The 27,251-nt window shown below is 35.4% G+C and overlaps 1 protein-coding gene and 1 long non-coding RNA gene across 3 annotated transcripts; both read left to right on the top strand.

The window, feature by feature from the left end:
* Positions 1–52: 52 nt before the first annotated feature.
* LOC110801554 (fumarate hydratase 1, mitochondrial) lies at positions 53–11,691 on the top strand. Of its 2 annotated transcripts, XM_022006910.2 has the most exons (17): positions 57–295; positions 2,324–2,441; positions 2,729–2,878; positions 3,010–3,120; positions 3,336–3,419; positions 5,462–5,560; positions 6,060–6,110; positions 6,190–6,239; positions 7,518–7,599; positions 7,724–7,818; positions 7,894–7,960; positions 8,091–8,141; positions 9,342–9,437; positions 10,008–10,106; positions 10,210–10,239; positions 10,318–10,383; positions 11,319–11,691. In XM_022006910.2, the coding sequence occupies exons 1-17, from the start codon at positions 147–149 to the stop codon at positions 11,403–11,405; spliced, it is 1,485 nt and encodes a 494-aa protein (XP_021862602.1). In that variant the 5' UTR covers positions 57–146; the 3' UTR covers positions 11,406–11,691. The 2 variants fall into 2 exon arrangements, with proteins under 2 accessions (XP_056687040.1, XP_021862602.1); XM_056831062.1 differs by lacking the exons at positions 9,342–9,437; positions 10,008–10,106; positions 10,210–10,239; positions 10,318–10,383; positions 11,319–11,691 and adding an exon at positions 9,103–9,219 and having other exon boundaries at positions 53–295; positions 8,091–8,162.
* An 8,549-nt stretch (positions 11,692–20,240) lies between these two features.
* LOC130464250 (uncharacterized) lies at positions 20,241–22,828 on the top strand. Its single transcript, XR_008924631.1, has 4 exons — positions 20,241–20,657; positions 20,760–20,990; positions 21,612–21,675; positions 22,651–22,828. It is a non-coding gene; the product is annotated as an uncharacterized lncRNA (long non-coding RNA).
* The last annotated feature ends 4,423 nt before the right edge of the window (positions 22,829–27,251 follow it).

Below are 27,251 nucleotides of genomic sequence, written 5' to 3'. Positions count from 1 at the left end.
GGATAGTGAAAGTCATAGACTCATAGTCATAGGAGGCGTCCCCTAAACTCTATAAAGAAAAACAATTATTTTTTTAAAAAAAAAAAATTGCTCTGCCTGCCTCCTCCCTGTTTCTCTCTCCTCTATTTTGGGAATAGTTGAACGCCATGTCGATGTATTTAGCAAGTCGTCGGCTCTCTACCGGATCGACGCCGGCTACGGCGGCGGCGTTGCGTTCAGCGTGGCTGAGATTTTACTCCTCGTCGTTTCGTGAGGAGCGTGACACTTTTGGGCCGATCAATGTCCCCTCTGACAAGTTAGTCTATCTCCTCTCCATTTCCGTCATTTTGGTATATTTTACTTGTAAATTTTAGTGTTATTCTTATTCATTTTGATTTAGCTCCAGATTACAAATTTTATGATTTAATTCGTGTTGTTAACTCTAGGATGATGGTTTGGATTTTGAAGCGATTCTTTTTTAATTTTTAATTGGAGTGTAATAAACTATGAGATAATTGTATTAGATCTTTTTCTGAAACATTGAAATTGTAGACGGATAAGCATGTTACAGGATACCAATTTATTGAGTGTGTTAGAGGAATTGGTAACTTATTCTTTTTATTTTTATGATGGATGCGAAACAAGAACAAGCGGATTTAACTTGGTTCCCTAATCCTAATAATATGTTAGTTACATCCAAAGTCAGAGGAGGTCCTCAAGGGATATCCAAACATATTTTATTGCGTGTTCATAAGATTGGAGCAGTTCCTGTTGATTGATTATTGAGTTAAGTTATTAAATGTGTTCACAAGGCTTAAGAAAGTTGGATTGGAGAAAGAATGACAATGTTCGAGTGTTGCGATTTGTTTACCTGATTCTATTATGTTATAGAATGTGTGCATTGCTATGTTCTATAATTGTTGAGTAGTTCAACGGAACAAGGTCGATTAACTTATGGCCCGTTAATGGTTCCATGTTACCATGTACCTGATATGTGCCACATTTTAGGTAGACCCACGGGGGCGGGTTTATTGCGGGGCAAGGTTCATCTCAGTATGACTCATAATAATCTGATGAGCGACTATAGCTTTCATCCAAAAGAATATATATATATATATATATATATATATATATATATATATATATATATATATATATATATATATATATATATAAAAATTTGATGATTGTTTTAATTTGCTGTACATCTAATCTGGAATGATCTGACTAATTTTAAAGAAGAATGGCATCATGTGTTTTCCTTTTCAAAATCTCAGCTTCTCACCAATTAGGTATTTAAATACAACAAGAGTCGCTCTCCTATGATATTGGTGTTGCCTTTCACCTTCACTCTCAGCTATCAGTTCTTGCCGTTAGTATAGTGTGTATGGTACAAGTCAGAGCAGCTAAGAGCAGAGAGAATGGGGGTAGAGGGGAAACTACCTGCTAAACGTCTTCCCTTTTTAGAACCTGACCCTGAATCAGAAAATATTAGGTTGGACCCCGTGACAACTGAGGCGGATCAGGGTCCTTACTGGGGCCCCTCCCTTTTGAACAGGTCTGATGTAGGTAACACCGTAACATTGGGTATGATTGCAGATAAACCTTTAATACTTGGAAGGTTATGTGCAAGAGCATGATAGTTGTGAAGTGGTTCGGGTTATCTTGTCATATGTTTGTGTACAGAAACGATTTTCTTTTGCTGCAAAATTCCTTTTAAGAAAATATATACGCTGAAGTTATTTGATGCTAGAAGAAATGTTATTTTGCTTGCCCTATTTCGAATCACGCCCAAGTGAAAATATAGCATGTCCTTTTTCTACTCATGTGCACTTGAGAATAAAGGTAAGTTTTAGCAGCATGTGCTTTTGCCTCTTTTGGGTAGTGCCTATATATGGCTTCTTTATCAGCCAAACCGTATCTTTCGTTCTTTTAGCCCAATAAGATGCAAGAGTGATTACGTTTTTTTCTTTCAATTTAGAAGATCTTGATTTTTTCCCCCAAACATTTGATTTTTGTTAATGCCATAAGTGATCCATGTTCATATTGCGCAGCTTGTCTGACTAGATGCAAAGGAATTCATATAAAAGTTTTACTTACCTAAGGTCATAATTTGAAGGCCTCAGTGCTCTAACATTAATATGAGATGTTTTGATCCAAAAAAAAAAAAAGAGTTTATATGGCGGCTCTCACATAAGTTGAGACAAGTGCTTCAGTTGGAGCAGCTAATAAGATAGCCATGCATGAACTTCCTATTGCTTAAATTTCTTTTTAAAATTCGTTAGTCATCATCCATAATTTTGAAGCCTTATCATGTTTTGGTTGTTGTGACTGGGTATTCCAGATTGTGGGGTGCTCAAACTCAGAGGTCTCTTCAGAACTTTGAAATTGGTGGGGACCGTGAACGTATGCCTGAGCCTATAGTTCGAGCATTTGGAATTTTAAAGAAATGTGCTGCCAAGGTATACTTTCATTGTCCGGTTTATTTGTTGACTAAATGCCAAAGAACATCTGGTAGTTGGAGCCCTTGCAAATGTCTTGTGATAACTGTATAAATAAGAAAATTACATATCCATTGCTTGAGTGCAGCAGGTGAATATGGAATATGGCCTGGTGCCTGGTGCTATCCAAATTGTTGAAGGATGTTTTTTGCGTACTTTCTTATGTATTGTCTTGTACAGATCATGACTTCCAAACTAGATAGAGTTATAGACTTAACTTAACTAAACCTTATGATGCATTGCTGCAGGTGAATATGGAATATGGCCTTGATCCAAAAATAGGAAATGCAATAATGCAGGCTGCCCAAGAAGTGGCTGACGGAAAGTTAAACGATCATTTCCCTCTTGTAGTATGGCAAACTGGCAGTGGCACACAAAGCAACATGAATGCCAATGAGGTTAGTGTGCTTATGCTTCTTCAAGCTTGATAAGGGACTTGTTACACTTTCCTCCTTTCCCCATTTGGATGTACGTGTTTCATAATTTTTGTGTGTGTGTGTTTATAATGTATTCTTATGTGTTTATACAGGTTATTGCAAATAGGGCAGCTGAGATCCTTGGACATACACGTGGTGGGAAGTTAGTGCATCCTAATGACCATGTAAATAGGTCACAGTCCTCTAATGACACATTCCCAACTGTAAGTGCTTTTGTTTCTTTAGTGCTGTCTTGGTTGGTGTCGCATCACGTCTGAATTCAATGTGAACCTATTGAAGGTTGTGAAAGTTCTTCAAAATAGTCACGCCACTTCAAGATTATGTGGTATTGTTTTTCTGAAATAGATGATTCATTAGTTTCTGAATCAGAATTATTAGTTTCTTGTGCACTAGTGTTGACTAGTCATTTTCTGTTTAGGTGATGCACATTGCAGCAGCAATGGAAATAAATTCGCGATTTGTACCAAAGTTGAAGAATTTACATTCTTCCCTTCATGCTAAAGTGAGTGACTGACATCCATAATCATTTTTGTATGGTGCTTCTCAATGCAATTATGTCATACTATTTTGTCTTCCTTTTTGTCATTGCCTTTGTAATCCAGTGTCTAGAACAAGTGTTTAAACGCATGCATGAAAAATCCAGTATCCTCCCCCGGTCCCCCCCCCCCCCCCCCCCCCCCCCCCCCCCCCCCCCCCCCCTCTTCTCTTTCCATGGCAATTTGGAGCAGCACACACAGACAACTTGCAATGAAACCTGCATGCTTCTTTCATCTCTTTATAGGTACATCTCTGCATTTGGTTTCTCTTTGTAAAATCCAGTTTCTCATTTGTTTTTGAGAAAATGGAAATCTCAGTACTTTCAAGGTTTGGGTTCTTTATGGGTGCTTATTCTGCTGAACACTATTGACAAACCAACTACAAATACCAGTTTAGGCCTTCTGTATTAGAACTACGTAGTTGCCGACTGGAAAAATCATAGCCATGTAAACATATTTTGCTCCTCTTTGAATAAGAACTATGCTACAAGCCTACAAGTCTTCACTTGTTTAGTTAGACTACGCCACAAGTATTTGTACCTTTCACCATTGCTAATTCTTGATTGGTAGCTGTCACATTAAGAAAATTTTCCGTTTCCAGGGGATTATTCTAATAAGTGTAATTCAGTCTGATTACTCTGCTCTGCTTCCATGAGCACTAATAATTTGATATCTGTAACCAATGGAACTTTATTATGACACTATGCCAAATGGTAAGCTACAAACAGGTTACAACTCCATGCCTAAAACGGAGTAAAACCTCCTTTACCTACTACTAGTCCTTTGCGGAGTATTATAATCCGTTCTTGACTGGATGATAAGATAATGCTGAACTTCATACAATCATACGTAAGAACCAAAAAGGAGGCTTAACACATCTTATATTACAGCATTTACCTCACAATTACGAAGGGCAGTTGTATTACACTATTACATATTTAAATACTACCTTTTAAGACCTGCGAATGAGATAGTTGAACTAGCATACCCTTTAGATGATTAGTTAAAAATCACGGTACTTCCAAAAGGGATTAAAAAGGCTGGTCTGCAGGGAAGCATAATACTGAATATGGAACCAGAGTGCAAAAGCAGAACATATTCCTTATGATTTACCAACTTGCATAATATTAGAGTTGATGAGAGTGATAGATACTTTAAAGAGCTTGAAGAGAAGGCAAGGGTTCAAGAAAAAAAAAAGTAATACGTAGTATATTTCAATTAAAAATGGGGCCTATTATGGAGATTCTTTTAGCCAACTGAGCGTCAAAAATACTTGGGTAATGATTAATGCTAATGATTTTCCTTTGTTTAACAATAAGAATGTCTGAACGCCTAATAACCTTCCTTAAATGAAGTATAAGATATATAGGTGTTTATCAATAAGATTCAGGTATAAATATGTAATAACTATTAGTAATACCTTCTAATAGAGCTTCATAGATTTTCCTATTAGTAATAACCATATGGCTATACTGATATACGGAATAACAATGATGCTAAAGAGAGATAATTATCAAAATGTTACTATTAGACCATGTAGAGAAATAATTCTTGAAAGGAGAAAGGAGCAAGAGAAAAAAAAAATAGCTGAGTTTGAAGAAATAATAATGGACAGGGGCTGAATTATTGAGTTTTATAATGCTCGTAAAAAGTTATTGATTATCTGCTACGATCAGTAGTATTAGCAGAATAATACTTAATACATTTGCCTTGTAGTATAGCTGCCTGCCTTGAAGTTTGTTGAAGACCTCATTTTTTCTATGTAAAATTGAATAGAAATAGTTTGTCATCCACGAAAATCCTTTGAATTGGGGATTGGGATAACAGGAGATAAAAGAAACTTACATCTGAACATGGCGTTAGTCATGAATTGGGGTGAAGAGGGTAGGAGTTCAATCTGCATGAATATATGATTATTACTCATTCAGGGCTAAGTTAACATTGTTTTATTCTGCTTTTGTGTGGTGTAATTAATGATACCCCTACTCTCTTTTTTTGCCTTTTTTAGTCTGTTGAATTTAAAGATATAATTAAGATTGGACGTACGCATACCCAAGATGCAACACCTTTGACACTTGGTCAAGAGTTCAGCGGCTATTCTACACAAGTGAGTTATTTGGCTTTAACATCCTTGTTCTTTCAACTTTCTACCCCCTCCACCCAACACACACACACATACAAAAAAAAACTGGGTATGAACTTTTAGTTATTCAGGCTATTTCCCTTCTTTTAGTGGGTTGTACATTTTGGTCCAATGTCTAGTGTGATGTTCATTTGAAAAAACTTGTCACATTTACGCATAGGAGTTTATTTTCTGAATTTAATTTTAACTTATGCTTGATTATTTCAGGAAGAAATATTAAGAATGCCCTGTATGTTGCGTCTTTCTGCCATGCTATAAGCTCGGTTTCTTAGTTGTCTACTATCACTTGAATCTTGATTGAACTAAGAGTATATGTGAACCCGGATATGTTTGTATACATGCAAAATGCATGTGAGATTTAATAAATAAAATGAGTATAAAAATTTTCTTTGATTTGACATTCTGGCACATTACGATCATATATCCTGTCTGTAGGTCCTCTAACTTTGTGTTGTGATGGCAGGTCAAGTATGGAATTGATAGAGTTCTATGCACTCTGCCTCGGATGTATCAGGTAGAAGCGCTCAGCTTTTCCCCCCCTTTTCAACTAATTCTATCATTTGCCACTATTTTGAATCTCGCTCTTTTTGTAGCTTGCACAAGGAGGCACTGCTGTAGGGACTGGGTTAAACACGAAGATAGGGTATGTGATCATTTTGGAATCTATGTGGTTTACTGCTGAAAGTAATAAAATATTCACATAGGATCTTCAAACAGTTCTCAGCTGCGAAATATCTTTTGGAGTTTATTGTGTGTCATGCAGATTGTCTTGGGTTCTTTTTGAAGTATAAATTTGATGATAACATGACTCTTTTGTCAAAAAATTCACGAGGTTTATATGCATCATTAATGTGATGCTGCTACGATTACTGATCTGTAATCTGTTGTCACAAGGCATGTGCCTTTTGTTGCTTTGGGTAGGGGTGAGCACGGATCGGATATCCGATCCGAAATCTGATTTCGGATCGGATATCCGAATCCGAAAATTGTGAAATTTGATATTTGTATCTGATCCAAAAAGTTTCGGATATCCAATATCCGATACCCAAAAATTTTCGGATCGGGTATCCCGGATATCCGATATCCAATTTCTTAATGTTTTTTTAAAAAATGTAACTTTGTTTTCCATCAATTTCTCACTTTTACTTGTAATCTCACCGTTCACTATCCAAAACAAAGAAATAAAGTTCCTTATTATGAAATGGAGATCTGTAATTCAAGAATACATAAATTCTTACTTTGTATAAAAAATAAGTACAAGAGCTAATTGTGCCCTAGTGTTAAACAAGCTCCTAGTGTTGCTTACTTTTAAGTGTTACGGAGCATATACTTCATCAATTGTTCACATTGTAAAAATTAAAAATAAATTGCATTAGATTTTATTTTTATTTCGGATATTTTTCGGATATCGGATATCCGAAATAATAAAAATCAATATCCAAATAGGTATTTGATATTTGAATTTTCGGATCGGATATCTGATCCGAATTCAATTTTCATATCGGATATCCAAAAAATCGGATCAGATACGAATCGGATTATCGGATATTTGGGTTTTCAAATAGTTTTGCTCAGCCCTAGCTTTGGGGGGGAGGGGGTGTTAAAGAAAGGATTTTCTGGGACATAAAATTGCTTACAAAAATAAGTTGATTTGTAAACATTAGATATATTTTTCCTTTCCCGCCGCAAAACCCACAGATATATCAAAGTTGTTTGTAGCTTTAGACACAGTGTTTGTGGGAACACTAAGTCATATATAGCTTTCAAATTATGCCCTCAGGAGTTTATAGCATATGGGACTTCCAATTGGCTTCACTATGATAAATCAGTAGCTATTACTATTCATGTGATGGTTTTGTTTTCCACTTATTGTGTAATTTCTTATTTTGCTCTTCCTATAAATTTTATAAATATCTTCCAGGTTTGACGTCAAGATTGCTGAAGCAGTCGCTGAAGAGACTAACTTACCTTTTGTAACTGCTGAAAACAAATTTGAAGCATTGGTTAGCATCTGATGTCTCTGATTGTTGTTTCCTGATTTCCCTGCTGTATTCAACTCAATGTGCTTCACTGTAAGATACTAAGATTCACCGTCTATTCGTTTCCTCTGATTTCACGGTTTGTTAGGCTGCGCATGATGCTTTTGTTGAAACAAGTGGTGCTCTAAATACTGTTGCTGCTTCTCTAATGAAGATAGCTAATGATATACGATTTCTAGGAAGGTATGATTGAAATAGGACCTGCTTTTGTCATTTCCAAGGTAACTGTGGTTTTCTCATTGTTCTCTTTTTGTGCAGTGGCCCACGATGTGGTCTTGGTGAGTTAATTCTTCCAGAAAATGAACCAGGGAGCAGTATAATGCCTGTAAAGTCCTTGTCCATCAGTGGTCTTTCTTTATGTCATTTTCTCCCCCCTTCATTTCTTTTGTAGTGAAATTCTCATTATTAGGCCTCAATTAATATTTGTTCTATGAATTTTACTTTATCTGTTCCAGGGGAAGGTTAATCCTACACAGTGTGAGGCTATAACTATGGTTTGTGCCCAGGTAAAGATAACATGGTTCACTGTATTTTACTATGTTACTCAGACACGAGTGTCGGTGTCGTGTCCGACAAGGTGTCGGAGTATCTGACACTCCGATTCAAATATTTGCAGACACTCCGACACGGTCAAAGGAGTGCCTTGACTTGTTTTTTGGACACGTCTCCTACACAAAGTGTCGGGTAATAAAAAGCGACACTTTATTTTTAAAAAAAAAGCTTGTTAAAAAAAGTTAAAGATTAAAATATCAATAAAATTTACTCAAAATATCCAAATGCAAACAGAAATTTATCAAAGATAATAAATACTCAGAAGTTTAAAGGTATCGAAACATAAATAAATCAAGAAAAGAAATCAAATCGGAGGGGTACATATTATTCAGGCACGTGAGTTTATTTAGAAAGAAAACCAGAATAAGTCACGTGGGTATGTTCCCACTTTCAAGATCCCTAATTTATTAAAAAAAAAAATGAAAAAGCTGCAGAAAACCAAAATCACGCACATGGGTTTGTTCCCACTCCCCACAACCCTAATTTATTAAAAAAAGGTTAAAAAGAAAACAAAAGGAAAAGATGCACCAGTCAGTCCACCAAGAAAAGAATGACGGGAAGGAAAGGAACGCGGCAGCCATAGCCATGGCTATCGTGAAGAAGTTAATTTCAATAAAAATCAAAATTGAAGAGTGCATTCAATTCGTTATTTCCTCTACATCAAAAGCCCTAACAATATTTCACTTCTCTCGCGTTCTTTGACCTTCAATTGATAGAGGTAGGGTTTCGATTTCGTGACAAAATTTGAATTTTCTTACTCCTTTTCTTTTATCTTCCCGATTCCGACACTTCATTACAGACCCTTTTTCGACACCGGTGTCGACACCTTCCCGGACACGTGTCGAGTGTCGTGTCGCGGGTCGGGTCGTGTCGACACCGACACCCACCGCGAGAAGAAGTGTCGGAGTAACATAGGTATTTTATATAAGCTATCTGAAGGCCAAGATTAATTTTTGGCTATTTCGGTATACCATGCTTATCTCGCATGATTCGCAAAACTTTTTCACCTTTATTTAGCTATCAAATTGATTGTCATATGTTATTCACGGGCATAATTGCCTTGATTTCTCCAAGGCGAGTGGAGTCCGTGGACTATTCTGTTGGTCACAAGTTCACAACATAGTAATTGATCTTCTAGATGTTTGCACTCGCAGGTAATGGGAAACCATGTAGCAGTAACTGTTGGAGGCTCAAATGGTCATTTTGAGCTAAATGTTTTCAAGCCCCTCATTGCAAACGCTCTCCTACATGTACGTATTGTGACTCCATCTTCAGCACAAGCAATGTCAATTGTGATCATCTTTTTAAATTGAAGTAATGTGCAAACTTTTCATAAAGCTAGCTGGTTGGACATCTGAAATGATAGGATTGATTCTTTCCTCTTTTCATCTTCATCTTACTAGTAGATAATTATCTCGGGTTCAATACAAAGGGGATGGCAGTCCTTTACTCCTTTCTCATAATTATTGGTTTTTCATCCATCAGAAAGTATGGTTTTCGAAAAAATTAGGATGGGACATGGATAGATGTTTCTTGGATCTTGTATGGATTACGTTCACCTTGCATATCCTAGTGGCGTGAGGGGTGGGGGTGTGTGAAGGTGTTTGAAGGTTTATGCAGTTATAATAACCCTGCAAGACAGAGTTGTTGTTTCTGATTGATTTGCAACAACCGTCCGTAACTAGAAATACAAATGTTGCCTGTAATGACATTCTAAATTTCTATCTAATGTAGAAGCTTTGAGGAATCAAGGTTTCTATGAACTGATCACTACATGTGTCTGCAATATTCATTTCTAAAATATTTCACTTTTCTTCCAGTCAGTGAGATTGCTGGCAGATGCATCTGCTTCTTTCGAAAAGAATTGTGTTAGGGGAATTCAAGCCAATACGGAGAGGATTACAAAGTTGCTAAATGAGGCAAGTGCATAATAGCAATGTTGCAGTAATTATTCATTAACATATATAATGTTGTTGGATGGCAAGCTTGACTGATGCTTCCTATTTTTTGTGATCCTTGCAGTCACTAATGCTTGTGACAGCTTTGAACCCTGTAAGTTACTGCTGACCCCTTCATTCTTGATGGTATGTATACTGGTTACTCTGCTGACTATTTCCGTTCATTTCTCAGAAAATAGGTTATGACAATGCTGCTGCAGTTGCCAAGAAAGCACACAAAGAGGGAACTACATTGAAGGTAAGTATTGGTTTTCTAGACATACAATTTTAAATTTTTAATGGATCCTTTTTGTTTTTTGTTTTTTTAATTGTATTCTCTCTGTCCCTATTTGAAAGCCTCATTTCTATTGTCCCTGTTAAAAAATCTCTTTTTTCCACTATCTTCTTATATTTGCCTTTAATACGGCAAACCCCGCTATCTTTTCTATCTTTTTTTTAACCTTTAGGCTCCGTTTGGTAGAGCGTAAAACATTTTCCTGGAAAACAGTTTTCCTCTATTTTTAATTTTACATTGTTTGGTTTGCAAAGGAGTGTAAAACCATTTTTCCTAGAAGTAAAATTGCTCTCCCAATGATGGAAAACAATTCTCCCTTCAAAATGATGGGAAAACTGTTTCCCTTCCTTTTCCTTATCTCTCTTGTACACTCCTCTCACTACCTACTTACGTTCCCTTTCATTTTCCTTTCGTTTCATCATTTTTCTTGCATGAACCAAACAACGGAAAACTAATTTTGGAATTGTGTTTTCCATTGTAAATTGTTTTCCATGAAAATCATTTTGACTGAAAATGTTTTACACCCAACCAAACGGAGCCTTAATCGTCCAAATCTCGCTATCTTCTTTGTTCACCTTTCCTAAATGCGCGCATTGGGGAAATGGGACTTTAAAATAGGGGCCAAGGGAGTATCTTTTTTTGTGGTGATTACTTAAGTACGAGTATAGGACATGTAAAATCACAAAATAAGTTGATTTCCTGTTATATACATGAAAGTAATGGTTTGGCTTTAAAATTTTGAAAGAGATGTGCAGAAGTCTAGTTTACAAAATAATGTGTCCTTGGTTAATAGGCAACCGACCTTCATAATGTGGGAGCTGGTAATGTCACAGTTCTGTGCCTGAAATAATACCTCATGACCATTGAAATGAGACCTAATGTAACTTTCGACCTTGCAGGATGCTGCGTTGAAACTTGGAGTTCTTACAGAGGAAGAGTTCCATCAGTATGTCGTGCCAGAGAAAATGATTGGTCCCTCTGATTAGCGTTCCATCAGTATGGTTGACGGAAGCTGAGTATATTATTCACCAATTTTGTCTGTTTAGTCCCAATTCTGAGTTGGATTAGGTAATAATAATCCAACAACAATACATTGCAAGCAGTATTATTGAGGCTTTCTTAGTAAGTAACTGAGTGGTATGAGGTTTGGTTGGTTTGTTAGAGCAGAAACATTTTTGGAAAGTTTCTTAATAAGGAGAAAGCCTCCTCATTGTTACAGTAATAATGAAATGGTAATTCATAATTTATCTTCCAATCTAACTTGTTACTCCATATTACAGTATCATTTGAATTCTTGTCTAGTTTCTTTGTCCTGTTACATTTATCACTTCATCATTGGCGTTAAAATTCATCGCGTTAGAACGGATGTTAAAAATCCGAACTTGCATCCTTGTTCCCTTTGTTAATTATTTTTTTTTGCTTTTCAGCAATGTTGAACATTTCTCTTTCTCTACCTCCCAACTTCTCAATATTTCCACAACTTGCATAATAAGATGCCCCCAAGAGTTATTTGTTAAGGCGGTTATGGAAGTCAATGCCCTCTTGGAGGTACTCATTATGGGACAAGTAGCCAACACCCACACCCTATTGGGTGTAAATTGTTGGAGTTGAAGCCTCCTTGCCTCCTTGGCGGTATTGCTTGCCAGAATGCCAGTATTGGAGTTAGTAGACACCCCTTGCCCCTTGGGTACACATTATGGGAGTTGTGCCAAGGGGAATGACTCCAATAATTGATAATAAAGAAAAACACTTAGTCTTGATTATTGTTATTGTTTTGGACAATTTGATTTTTTTACTTTTCTTTTCTTGGGTCGGTCCAGGATGGCGCTAGCAGTCCCAACAACACGGTGGAGGTTGTCCTAGATATGGTCCGCCTGAGCTCTATCTCATGTCGTTGCAGGCATGACGGAGGTGGTCGTTGGAGCCATGACGGAGGCAGTTGTGGCTTGCGTTGGCATTTGAAGATGGTGCCCACGCCAAGGCGGAGGCCATGGTGTAAAAACTCAGATGAGTTAACTCATCTTGCTCGAGAGACAAGTTAACTCGATTTTGGATGCTGAAGACACGATAAATCTCGTTTTGTAATGGTGCTTTGAAAAACAACGAGATCTCGGCTGGTGTCGACGACATGATCCATAAATCCGGATTTGTAATGGTGTTTTAAAAACGGCGAGATCTCGACAGGTTCAACTCATTTGAACCGATTTTGTCTGCATTAAACGTCATTAGCCCCACATCTACTCATTTTCAGCCAAGTTTCCAATGTTTTCGACAAAAAGAAAGGGAACAGGAAAGGAATAGAGAAGCTCTAATGAAATCGAGTATAGAACTCTGAAACAAGAGAGAATAGAGAAGGTGAACAAAACAGTTCATTTAATTATATCTCGTGTAGGTTTAGTTTTCAGTTTGATCTACTGTGTTATCATTCATTATATTAGTTTGATCTAGCCTGGGAAGATTAAATTAATGAACCAATGTGGGCAAAAGTTGGATAGCCAAATACAATTAATTCATGTGTAAAAAAAATAGAAGTAAAAAAATCAAACTTACAAAATTAACCAACCGTTAGAAGTTATTTTCTCATTTTTGGTTTGGCTTCTAATGAGGGTTACCCAACAATAGGCCGTAATCACCAAAATCATCAAACAATGAAACAAAGCAACGGGAAAAAAGTACTCATAGAAGGATATTGTATTTGTAGAAAAAATCTCAATTGCTTAGCTTTGAGCCAAATGCTTGGAATTTGGAAAAAAAACTCAAACATTTAATAGCACATAATTGTTTTTATAAACGCTATTATAAACATGGTCCATGCTAATTTAGCTTGAACCAGGGTAATGGAGTACTTTTGGTTGGGCAGCATGTGTAACTGTCACGTGATAGTTATTTCACTATTTTAAATAGTAACTATATGCGTATTACAATAAGGGTGAGTTTATCCCTAGTCTCGAAGGGAGTCTCGAGTTGAGTCTCAAGCCTAAATCTTGGGATAATGTGGTAAAAGATTACACTAAGTCTCGAAGTGAGTTTGAAAATCCAAGACTCACTCAAGACTCACTTAAGACTCCACTTTTTTTATTCCTCCAATCAAATCATGCCTCATCATCAAACTTAATTTATCTTATTTTACCCAACTAAATTATTGATGGTTTATGTATTATTTTATTTCATTTGCCTTTAAGTTTATGTTCTACATCTTTTGAATTTAATACTATGTTGTATTATTGTTTCTAATTTGTATAGAACATATGTCAATTTCGAAATTAACATTTTCTTTTATTTTTTCATTTTTTTCTCGAATTATAAAGTACTTTGTTTTAGAGCCGATCAACATGGGCTTGGCCCGCTGGCCCGGCCTGACCCGATCCGAAAATTGCCGGGTGTTGGGCAGAAGGCCCGACCCGACCCGATTTTTAAAAAAAATATACGGTCTTTGGACAACGCAATACAACAATTTTTGTTATAAATTTGGCCCGATCCGAAATTGGCCGGAAAGCCCGCTATTTTTAGCCCGAAATAGCGGGGTTTCGGCATACAAAATTTGCACGAAGCTTGGCCCGCCCGCCCCGACATAATGGACAAATTTTTATGTTCTCGACCCCGCCCACCTTTTGATCGGATCTACTTTGTTTATATATAAGAAAACATAGTTTCAATATTATTTGGGAAATGTACCAAAAAAAAGATATATACATAAAATATTTTAAGAGTTAGGTGAGTATGAGGTGAGTCTGGGGATAATGTGTAAAATTAGGGTGGGTTTTGTGTGAGTCTGGATAATGAAAAAGTTAGTGGAAAGCTGATGTGGCAGAGTCTGAAGATTGAAGGTGAGTCTGGGGATAAGCTCACCCTAACTATATGATATTATGATTTAAAGAGTTACTATGTGATTTATAGAATTTCTATGCGATTTGTGCCTAGCCCAATTTTTATAGGTTTTAAATTTTTTATTTTTCAAAAATTTCAGATCTATATTATGTTCATTTGTCTCTCTTTATTTTCTCACTATTCTTTTTGGATTTTTGTCCAATTTTCTAAGGTTTGTTCATTTTTGTTCGATTTTCTTCGTAATTATCTTATAATTCTCATAATTGGATCTGCTAGAGGAGGGAAAAATGGAGGAAGTAGTAGATCAAGAAAGAGGCCGAATCGAAGAATGTGCGCTTGTCTACAAATCATCGTAAGAACTTGATCACATCTCGTTTCGTTGTTTTTAAAGTATTTAAAGTATATTTTTATTCAAAATTGAAACTGTTTTTTGTTTTGGAGAAATTAACGTTTGTGTTTTGCCGAAATCATTTTCACTTCGCAAACTTGATCAGTGACTTCGTGATTTTAAATAGTACGTAACTATATGAGTTATACAATAACTTTATGATTTAAAGAGGTACTATGTGATTTTTAGAGTTTTTATGCGATTAACTATAACTATATGATATATACCGACTGATTATAATAACATTTGCTTACTGTATGTTATAATGATTTTTCGACTATATTTGACCATAAATTTCATGATTATGTTACTATAATTGAAAAGGTTTGTGCTCTTAACAAATTGACGCAAGAATTTGGAAAAAGTATTTTAAGTTTATTTAAATTTGAAATAGTTACTATGTGCATGTATTATTATGTCATTTATATGTTCTTTTTTCTACTCTATATTATTATTAATAAGAGTTAATATATTATGATGACAATAACTATATGAATATAAAAATAACTATGTCTACAACTCTGCAAGAGTATGACCATGCAGAAGTTGGCAGGTCAACATGGTAGGGCGGTTGTCTCTACTAACTATTCGTTCGAGGGAGAGTCGGCAGGTCAATATGGTAGGGCGGTTTCTTCGGATCATGCAGAAGCGAAAGCTTGCCTTCTTGCCCTAACTTGGGCGTCAAACAGACAAATTAGTCAATTGCGGGTTAATACGGACTCAACTGCTCTTATTTCGTATCTACGTATGGGGAAAGTAAGTGATATCTCGATGTGGGTACTATAGGAGACATCAAGGCACAGGGATCCACATTCCGGCAATGCACCATTCTAAAAGTTCCAAGACATGAGGTGGATAAAGCTCACAATGTAGCCAGAGGATGTAGGATTTTTGGACTTTCGGTCATTTAATTTGTTTACTTTTGTTCTTTGTAGCTAGTAAAAAAAAAAAAAAAAGAGTATGACCATCAATACTAAGATTTACTATTTCATGTATAATAGTAACTATATGTTTTAAAAGTTACTATGTTATTTTTTCATATTTAATTTATAAATTATTAACATAGTTGGTATATTATTATTTCAGGTATGCTTTTCATACACAATGCTCCAGAACATTGTGTAAATTAGTAAAAGATTTTACACCACAACATAAGAAAGATGTTGAAGAAATTGGTTTCGGTGGCTTGCTATAAGTATAATAATAATTATGTCTGCAATTCTGTGACTATATGGCCATCAATAATAATAATAATAGTGAATGTGTCATTGATAATAGTAACTATATGTTTGAAATAGTTTCTATGTGTATTATTATGTTATTTGTGTGTTTTTTTCTACACTATATTATTACTAATAAGAGTAACTATATTACGAAGACAGTAACTAAATGACTATAAAAACAACTATTTTGGAACTCTGTGACTATATGTCCATCAATAATAGTAACAGTGGCTATATAATGTATAATAGTAACTATGTTTAAAATATTTACTATACAAGTGTATGATCATCCTTGTTTAAAATATTTATTGATATTTACTATATATACTATCAAGTGTATGTTTAAAATGTTTATTGATGTGACTATATGTCCATCAATAATAGTAATATTATGTTCTTTATATGTTCTTTTTTCTACTCTATATTATTGGTAAGAAGAGTTACTATATTATGATGATAGTAACGATATGACTACAATAACTATGTCTGCAACTCTGCAAGTGTATGATCATCCTTAATAATAAGGGTTACTAAATTATGTATATTAGTAACTATATGTTTTAAATCGTTACTATGTTCTTTTTATATATTTAAATAATAAATTATTAACATAGTTGATTTATTATTTATTATTTTCAAGTATGCTTTTAGTACACAATGTTCTGGTGGTACATTGTGTAAATTAATAAAAGATTTTACACCACAGCAGAAGGAAGCTGTTAAAGAAATTGGTTTTGGTGGCTTGTTATCTCTTAAATTGACGAGGAATAATACAAACATAAATCCAACGATTAATTGTAGATTGGAAAAAGCCATAGAACTCTGTCAATGTAGTGCTTTTATTTGCTTTGAATCCAACAACATGGTTTTGGTGGATTGTTATACACCCACTTAAAAACTTGTAGAATGCGTTTTTGACAACTCATAGTTTCTATTTTTAATGAACGTTGTAGGTATTAAATTCTTTACTCTTTTTGTTGAAGAACGTGAAAAATAAAAATAAATATATAGTTACTCTTTTACAGATATAATTACTCTGATAATATAGTTATGTGTAATAACAGTGATAACTATATATATCACAAAAAGTTATTGTTGACTATTAGAGTAATTATATTACGTATATGATATTTGCAGTAACTATATGATATTTGTAGTAACTATATGATATCAACTTAAGAGTTACTATATGATATTTGCAGTAACTATGTCACATACATTAATAATTATATTGTTAAAAGTTATTGTATGACTAGTAGAGTAACTATATTACATATAAGTACAACTATATCAACGTAAGAGTTACTATAAGGGCTGCTCATTTTTTTGGATCACGTGAACCGTGCTAGTGATATGCTCATATTTTATAGTGTTTTTGTCCCTATTCCTTAGTACTTTTTGATCTCAAATGAGCTATTCGAAGCGATTTTTAGTACTAATGTGCTCCTTGTAGTGTGTTTGTAGTTTCAGGTTCATCATTGTAGGAATTAGCATATTTTTGTGCATTTCCTACTCATTTTAATCAATACAAGAGATTATGTACTTTCGAGAGCACAAACATTGAGTTGGAAGAGTTTTCGAACAAAGCGAATAGTGAAAGAAGTAGAAAACCGACACTTATCTACTCTTTTAATCATAACTCAAGTTATACAACTCCAAATGCAGAGATTCAAATTGGTTTGGATTCTAGACTTCAAGAGCTTTCTAACGAGTGGTCACTCGCCTAATTCCGACTTATAACGAAGGAGATATGATATTTTTAAGATACGGGATTGTGCAATTTGACGAGCAGATCGCCCGATCGGGCGGCCCTTTGCCCGATCGGGCGACGACAACCCCTGTAGCGCGGATTTTAGTTTATTTCCGGTTTTCGCTTATTTTTTTGGGCAAACTATAAATACCAAGCCCTTATTATTTAGTTGGACATCTTATTTTTCAGCATCTTATTTTTTCTAGTACCTTAGTTTATTGCTTAGTTTTTATTTTCTCTCTAAACTTTTGTTAATTACTTTTATTATTCAATTCAAGTTTCAAGCTTTAAATTTCATCATTTGTTCTTCAATTTGGTATTTCTTATTTCTTTCCTTCGTTATTCAATTTTAATTATGTTTTCATTAATCATGTTTGCTTTGTTTAAATTAAAATTAAATATGTGTGAGTAGTTTATATTCTAGGCTTTTGGGAATCCATGAATTAATATGAAGGGATGATTGAATGTTGTTGATTGTTGGTATTATGGTTAATTCCTATTGATTGGTTTCATTTACTTTGCAATTAGATTTGCGCAGGTTTAATTGTATTAGTCAAGCAATATCAAGTTTAGATTTGAGAGATGCAATTTGATATTTAGGCTTGTTCCAATAGGTAGAATCGGAATTAATACGTAGCGAGAGCCCGTTAATTCTAAGTCTATGATTAGTATCGATTCGGGAGAGCATGCTAGTCTAATTAACTGTTTTATTGATTATTATCGATTGTTTATCATCCTGGATTGTTGTTCATTGGTGAACCTATGCCCTAGACCTTTTTATTTCTGACTTATCCCTATTTTATTATATTGTCGTAGTTTTAGTATCAAAACCAACCAAATTCTTGTTCGCAATAGTCTAGACCTTATATTTAGTAATAGAAAGAACGTTGTTTCCCTGTGGATTCGATCATGACTTCCCTTGCTATTTAGCTAGTGATTTTAGGTTTATCTTTGATTAGGTGATACGACTTAAGCCTGTCAGCTAGTCCATGTCATCTTTAAATGTTGTAATATACCTAAACTATCACGGTCCACACTAATAATAGCATGGACCTAGTCCATGCAAATGAGATTGTTTTAAGAACTTGTTTACAAGTGCTTAGATTTTTTGGCAAATAAAAAAAATGATCACTAACCAAAATAGGTAGAGTAATAATTACATGGGATAACAAACACGCAAAATAGTCTCAACGTCTAAACTCCCCACCTTCTAGGAAGGTTGAAGCAAGATCCATCATTGGCTTTACAAAGTACTGAGTAGGCAACTCAATACAAATACTCTCTCATTACATCCGTGCAACGACAAGCAACCTTAAATTAAACAAAATTGATCTCAAAAAAGTACTTGGATCTTCAGAGGCACCATTAAAAAATTTATTGTTTCGTTGCAACCAGATTGCATATAAAAATTCTGCAAAGAGCATGCCATGAAGTTGAGGAATGACCTGTGTCTCCTGCAAGTTTTAGCCACCTGTTGTAGCTCGAAATCAAAGGAGAAATGACTCATTTTCAGTTTGAGGATATGCATAATATTCCTCCAAATTCCAACAGAAAACTAATAGTTAAAGAAGAGATGTTCTCTAGTCTTTGGACCAGTCCCACAAATAACACAATTAGGATCCATAATTATATTCCATCTCAGCAACCTATCTTTAGCAGCCAACTTGTTTAGGATTGCAAGCCAAGTTATATACATGCTTTTAGGACTTGCAAGATTGTTACATATTACCCTTTTCCAATACACATAATCTACAAGCCTCTAAGTTTTTATATAGCTTTTTTATAGAGAATTTATCACCAACAACAAACCGTAAAAGAGTAGAGTGACTCTGAATAAGATCTCTCCATTAAAAAACCTTCTTTAGAGCCCATGAGATCCTAGACGTATGTTCATGCTCCAGATATCCTTTCCCCTTATGTAATAAGAGTGAAGCCACCTAAACCAAAGCTTATCTTGTTTCATTGCAACAACCCAAAACAATTTGCAAAGTGCAGCTTTGTTCCAGATTGGAAGATCGATGAGTTCACCCACCTGCAGATTTAGGTAAGCATAATTGTTGCCATGCTACCAAGGCCCTTTTAGAATTCTCCGTGGCTCCTGTCCATAAGTATCTTCTACACATTTTCTCAACTTCCTTAAGCACCTTTTTAGGAAGCAAGAAAATTTGACTCCAGTAATTTTGCATGCTAATCAAGGCACTCTTCACTAAATGCATTCTTCCGGCATAAGAGAGTTGTGTTTAACAGACCAACTTCTAATCTTGCTCACCATTTTCTCTATAAGGGGTTTGCATTGAGTAAAAGTCAGTTTAGTGGTTGGTAGAGGCACACCAGGATACTTAAAGCGTAAAGTACCTATATCCATGTGCAAAATATTCTTGATAGCATCGCTCAAAGTCCGAGAGACTTCACTTAAGTAAATGTTGCTTTTGTCCGGCCATATTAGCTTCAAGATCGGAAGCTCTTAAGAATTTCATAAACGCAGAAAACAACATGCTAACAGACACAATATCTCCTCTACAAAACATCAAGAGATCATCTGCAATGTAATCCCCCGTAAATTTATAAATTTTATTAATATATTTTAACGTATATTATTTATATTTAAATAGAATTTATGAATTTTAGTAATAAATATATAATTAACGTATATTTATTTTATTTTAATTACGTTCTAAATATTTAACGATTTATGAAATCAAAAAAAAAATTAGAATTTGATGTTGAAAAGAATTTGAATTACGAAAATACGATTGAATTTAGGAAACAATCTTAAGCGGTGTTGTATTCAAATACCAAACTTAGTCCTACTCCTAGCCCAATTTGATGAAGCCCAACATAATAAACCCAAATTTCTTTCCTCCCTCCTCTTCCTACTTCACGTAAAAGAAAAAGAAAAAAAAAACCAAACCCTCTCCTCTCCTTCACTTCACGTGAAACCCTCCATTCACGTGAACCTGCAAAATCGCTCAAGTCTCTTTGTCCCAGCCGCCACCAGTCGCCGGACACCTACAACCGTCGGACCACCGTCGACCTCCCCTTCTGACCGGTAACTCCTTCCTCCTCTCCTTCGTTCTTCTCTTTTTCTCTTTTGGTTTCAGTTTCTTGCACACCAATTAATAGGTGTTGCTCTGTTTTTGTTTTCGCTCAGCCGCAGCACCACCGCAGCGTCGCCGCCCAACCTACATCGTTGCGCCGCAGCGTTCTTCGCCCACACCAACGTCCTCCTTGTTCTCCCACTTGCTCGCCGGAACTCCTCTTCGATCTTCCTATCCCGCAAGCACGAGTCAGTCGCAGCCACCACCTCTGCGCCACCAGCTTGCCGTGTCTGTTGCCGCCGTCTCTGACCGCCGGCCAGCCACCCCTTTTGTCTCTCTTTTTGGTTATTTCTTAAACCCTAAACTAATTAATGAATTTAATTAAGTTTTAATAATTTAAATTATGTTCTTGAATTTAAATTACATGTTTTTATGATCTAACTAGAATTTTCAGATTTACATATTATGTTTAAATAATGAATTTAATAACGTTTTAATAATTTAAATTACGTTTCTTGAATTTAAATTATAAGCTTTATGATTTAATTGTGAATTTCAGAATTATAGGTTTGCATAATTAAATTATTAATTTTCAGATTATGTAATTGAAATGAAATAATGATTTTAATTATTAAAGTATGATTTTTTTTAAGGTTTTTATTGGTTGTAAATCATGGTAGAATGATTGTGGATTATTAAATTTATTGTTTCGATGTTCTAAGAACGTAAATTGGTCTTGGTGAAGTTTGTAAACGAATTTATATTGCTGAAAATTTAAGTATGATATTTGCAAAAGTTTTTAACGAATTTCAAACATCGAATTCGATAATTATGATGCTAGGAAATCAAATATTCAAGTTTCGATATTGGGGAAGGTCTTAAAGATGTTTAGGATGCATTTAGAATGCTTTATTATGGTTGCCAATGATTAGAAATTGATTGGGATTATTTGTTGGTTGTTTTAGGCGGAGAATTCTCTTTAGGCGACTTTTGGAAGTGTTAAAGTGGCCTATTAGTTGTTTACAAAAGGTACGTACATACCTGTGTGCTTGGAATGTGTGTTATTTGTTGAATCCAGGTTGAAATTTGTTGATGAACTTGGTTATGTTGGAATTACATGTTTAATATTGTTGGATGGACGTGTTGAACATATATATTTCGTTATGAGAATTATAACATGTTAGTATGGATGATTGATGCAGACATGTTGGTTGGGAACACTACATTATTTTATATATATGTATATTGATTCAGATCGATTGATCGTTGTTCCCTTTTAGCTTTTCACTGCTTTATGAGGGCCGAGGACCTTGTTTAGTAAGTTGAAACCTTATACCTATATAGAGGGGTTGTTCAGTATTAAAGGAAAGGTTGAATTAATTGGAATAAGTCTTGATTGATACCTCTGTGATCACTTACTTAATTCCAAGATAAAAACAGTTGAGAATAATTGTTGATTGTATGACTTATGTGATTGTTGAGTCATAATAAAGTATTAATCTGTAAATCATGTAAAGTGAAACTGAGTAGCAATAGCTTTAGACTGTGCACGTCTATAGTGACGGACAATCAGGAGTTGGGGTCATGGGTCGCTTATGGCTTTCTCTGGGCCGGATTGATCACCGGTTCTATTTTATTCAAAAGTCCCTCGATATCGCAGGTCATTGGGGTTTACGGAGTCGCGCCCGTACCTCGTCTTCCTTAGTGAAGAAGAAGAAGTTTCTAGTAGACAGCTCAGTCCATTGACTATTTCAATTAAAATAATGTTAATGATATAAAGGTCTAGTTCAGTCAAATATAGTCTTCAAGTCAATATGTTTTGGTTATCCTTGCTTATGTTTTATTTAGTATCATGTTAGGATTGTTCGTTTAATAGAATCATGTTAGGATTATTATTGATTTAGTATGTAGTACTCAGCTTTGCTGATTACGTGCTTTTGCTTGTGCATGTTGATCATGGCTATGCCTTATTGATCCTGTGATGACCCAATCTTTGGTGAGCAGTCTCTAAGGATCAATAAGCATTGTCCATCTGCAGGTTTGAAGATGTTGCATCATTGGGATCGGGAATAGAGAGCTTGTATTTAGTTTTGATTTGCTAAGTTGACTTGGGTTTATTTAATTGGACTTTAAACTTGTTAGTTGACCTTATTTTCGTTGATTGGTTTTGGGATTAACTATGTAATCGATTATTTATAAACCTAAAGTTAGTTTTATGTTTTCCGCTGCAAAATTCTGAATAAGCCGTTAGGTTTTCACACGGGCGATAATGCCTTGATAATTCTCTATGTTTTATATTAAAAGAGTACTTTAGAAAAGGGAGAATTGTCGGGGTGTTACAAAGTGGTATCTAGAAGCTTATGGTTTTACTTCAATGTTTTTAGGCGCCTAAACTAGCTAGTTTTCTAAAACGAATTACCTAGAATTGAGCTCCTACTCATTATATCATTCAAAATTTAGGGGACCAAATTTATTTTATTTTTTTTGAAATTATATTAATTGTTGTTCCTAAGTTTTGGTTGATGACACACACATATTGCAAACTTCCTGATTATGGTTGCTAAATGACTTTGAACAGGCATATGCCCAAGTTTCTATTAGGATAGGAACTTGAATAAACTGGTGAAGTTCCTGAGGTACACTTGGAACATTCAATGGAGTTTCAGAGCTGGAAGTTGTATCTGTTCCAGTTTGAAGTCACAAGAGGAGCAACACAGTTACATATCAAGAGTTCCGAATATCCACAAGAACTATTACAGACTCATAGCCAAGAGTTCCTGTGTTAACTAGAGAGGAACTCATCAATGTTCCTTAGCTGGAACGTCTGGAGCTTCTGAGTTGCAAGTTCCAGACAAAGGGAAGACATGAAGTCTAGGTAGTCCACTGTACTTAGAATTTTATGTAAATATTAATTATGCTAATGGTATATAGAGTACTCAAGGAACTTATGATTTAATTAGGCCATTTATTTTATTGGAAGCGATTTTTATGGAAAACATTTCATAAATAAAAACAAGTTTTGCATATTTAATATAAAATAGATTTACGTTTTATTTTATTTAAACAAAACTTATTTTCCTAAAAATACTCCTAAGTTTTTGTAAATAAATAAAATCTGTTTTAAAGAAATGTTTTAGGGTTTGATCGAGTCAAATCTCCAACTGCTTCATGGCTGAACGTGGGAAGTGGTCTTCCCCTTGTTCCTCAAGTCAAGGGACGTGGAGACCAAAGTACTGGCAGTTAGCAGTTGAGGTTTTGAAGGGAACTAACCCTAAGGATAAACACTATAAAAGGGAAATCGTTTTTGGTTTAAAGCACACAAACATTCAGAGAGTTTTTGCTTTCCTAAAAACGTTTTGTCTAAGATTTTCTAAAACAGTTTGTGTCCTAGTTAATTCAAAGTTCCTAAGTTTCTTATATCCTCACAAAAGCATTATTAATATCTAGAGTTATCCAAACACGAATTATATTTTGTATTAGTAAGGATAGAGTTATCCTGTTTAGACTTAGAGTTTAAGTCTGAGAGAGAGAAGTTAAGGAGTTGTAATCGAAGTAGATTACTGTGAGGAACACGAGTTTGAGAGGAACTTGTGTTGGAGAGATTATTGTAATCGAGGCATTACCATAATAAAAGAATTCTCTTCTTGATTAGTATCAAGAAGTTTTCACAATTGTTGTTATTGTCTTCTCTATTCTCAGTTTCTTGATTGTTTCTTAAGTTCCGCAAGAAACTTTATCAAAGTTCAAATTACAATTCACCCCCCCCTCTTGTGCGTGTTCCTACTGGAATAACAGTTGGTATCAGAGCCAGTACTCACCAAAACACAGGAAACCCTGTTTGAGTCAAGTTCCTGAAAGTATGAACTCACAAGAGAAACTGGAAGAAGGTTACTCGACACAAAGGCCACCTATGTTCAATGGCAAGTTCTACTCATACTGGAAGAATAGAATGGAGATATTCATCAAAGCTGAAAATTACCAAGTTTGGCGTGTAATTGAAGTTGGAGACTTCGAGGTAACAAAGACCAATGCTGAAAACGAGGTAGTTCCTAAACCAATGTCTGAATTTTCTAAAGAAGACTTTGATAAATATGAGATGAATGCCATGGCTGTCAAAATCTTGCATTGCGGGCTTGGACCTCATGAACACAACAGAGTCATGGGGTGCAAGAACGCAAAACAGATTTGGGAACTACTTCAAGTAACCTACGAAGGAACTAATGAAGTTAAGCGTTCCAAAATTGACCTTTTGATGTCTAAATATGAAAGATTTGAGATGCTTCCAAAAGAAACTATTCAAGAAATGTTCACTAGATTTACTAACATAACCAATGAATTAGTTTCTCTTGGTAGAATCATTCCCACAGATGAACAGGTAAGAAAAATACTAAGAAGCATGCCACAAGATGATCGCTGGAGAACAAAGGTCACTGCACTGTTTGAGACCAAGGACTTCACCAAGTTCAACATTGAACAACTTGCTGGTTCCTTGATGACACACGAACTGCATCTTGGAGCTGCTGTTCCCGAGAGCTCAAGAAATCGAGGACTTGCTCTAAAGGCTGAGGAACTCGATGAATCTGAACCAGATGAAGAAGAGGCTGCCATGCTGGTCAGAAGAATGAGAAAGCTCTATAGGAACTTCAAACCAGGAAACCAGAAAGGAAGGAACTTTGCCAAGAAAATCACTAGTTCCAAAACTGAGCAAGGTTGCTTCAAATGTGGAGAAACTGATCACCAAATTCGTGAATGCCCTCTGTGGGAGAACGACAAGACCAGAGGAAAAGGGAAGGAACAGGTCAAAGATCGCTTTAACAAGTCTACCTTCAACAGACCAAACTTCAAAAAGGCCATGATAGCTGCATGGGGCGAAGCAACAGATTCAGAAGACGATGAGGAACAACCAAATGAAGAAACTGCAAATCTCTGCCTTATGGCTAGAACAGAAGGAACTGACCAAGTTCCATCAGAAGAAGTAAGTTCCTCCACTCTTCAGTGTCTCTCAAAGTCAAAACTAATTGAACTGTTGCTAGAAACTCTAGATGATTACAAAAAGCTAAGTATATTAAAAGCACAAAGTGATAGAGCCTTGGAACTCAGTAAAGACCATATAAATTATCTGAACAATATTAGATCTGATGTCCAAGGCAGGTTCTTTGAATTACTAGATAGAAATACCTCTATTAATGAGTCATTCGAAAAAATTAGAAATGAAAACATCCTTCTACAAGTTCAACTCAGTCAATATAAGATGTTTAATTTAAGTTTAGATCCTACAAAATCCTTGGAAATCAACATGGGAATTTTTAACATCGACTTAGAAAATTTAAACAAAGATCTGATCACCACAAAGGAACAAAAAGAGAAACTGGAAAGGGAACTATCCATGGCCAGGGCACAGAGACAACCACCTAAAGTTCCTCCCAAATGGATTGAGAATGCTCAATCTAAGAGAACAGAAGGATTGGGCTTTAACCATAAAAATAGTCATAAGAAGAAGTATGTGGATCTTCCTAGTGTAAAAGTCTGCTTCTCATGTGGAAGTGGAAGTCACATAAGTACTGAGTGTTCCAAGATGAAGGAACAGGATCAAAGAAACATAAATTATGTAAAACAAAAATGGGTTAAGAAGTCTGAAGTTATAGTTGAAAAGGAACTCGAGGAAACCCGAGTTCCTGTAACTAACCTTTGATCTCTTTACAGATTCTAGTGAAGGGGAACAGCTCGTGGTATCTCGACAGCGGGTGTTCCAAACACATGACAGGAGACAAATCTAAATTCCTCTCACTAGAAGCCTACAATGGAGGAACTGTGACCTTTGGAGACAACATGAAAGGAGAAATTATTGGAATTGGAAAAGTTGGAAGGTCAAGTTCCTACGCCATTGAAAATGTATTTTTAGTCGAGGGTTTGATGCACAGTCTACTAAGCATCTCTCAATTCTGTGACAAAGGAAACTCTGTAAGTTTTACTTCTGAAAACTGTCAAATTATAAACAATAACACTGGGAAGGTTATTTTGGAAGGAACTCGTAAAGGGAACACATATTCTGTGGATCTCAATACAGTTCCCAGGAACAATCTAACCTGCCTCAGTGCCCTTGAAGAAAATTCCCTACTATGGCACAGGAGGTTTGGACATGCTAGTTTCTCGTTGCTTGACAAACTAAGATCAAAGGAACTGGTTCGAGGACTCCCCTCAATCAAGTTCCTAACTGATAAAGTGTGTGATGCATGTGCAAAAGGCAAGCATGTCCGAAGTTCCTTTAAATCTAAGAAATTGGTAAGCACCACAAAACCATTGGAACTCATCCATATGGACTTATGTGGACCAATGAGAATTCAAAGCAGAAGTGGGAAAAAATATGTATTAGTTATTGTTGATGATTACTCTCGCTTTACTTGGGTCATATTTCTAACAAGCAAGGATGAAACGTTTGATGAGTTTGTTACATTTTCAAAGAAAATCCAGAAAACCACAGGTCATCAAATGATCCATATAAGATCAGATCATGGAACAGAATTTGAAAACTACAAATTCGATGAATACTGCAAGGAACAAGGTATGGACCACAATTTCTCAGCTCCCAGAACTCCACAACAAAA

This window comes from Spinacia oleracea, chromosome 6, assembly GCF_020520425.1.
Source record: "Spinacia oleracea cultivar Varoflay chromosome 6, BTI_SOV_V1, whole genome shotgun sequence".
NCBI classification, from domain to species: Eukaryota; Viridiplantae; Streptophyta; class Magnoliopsida; order Caryophyllales; family Amaranthaceae; genus Spinacia; species Spinacia oleracea.
The sequence above is the reverse complement of the archived record's forward strand: the minus strand, read 5'-3'. Positions and strand labels throughout refer to the sequence as shown.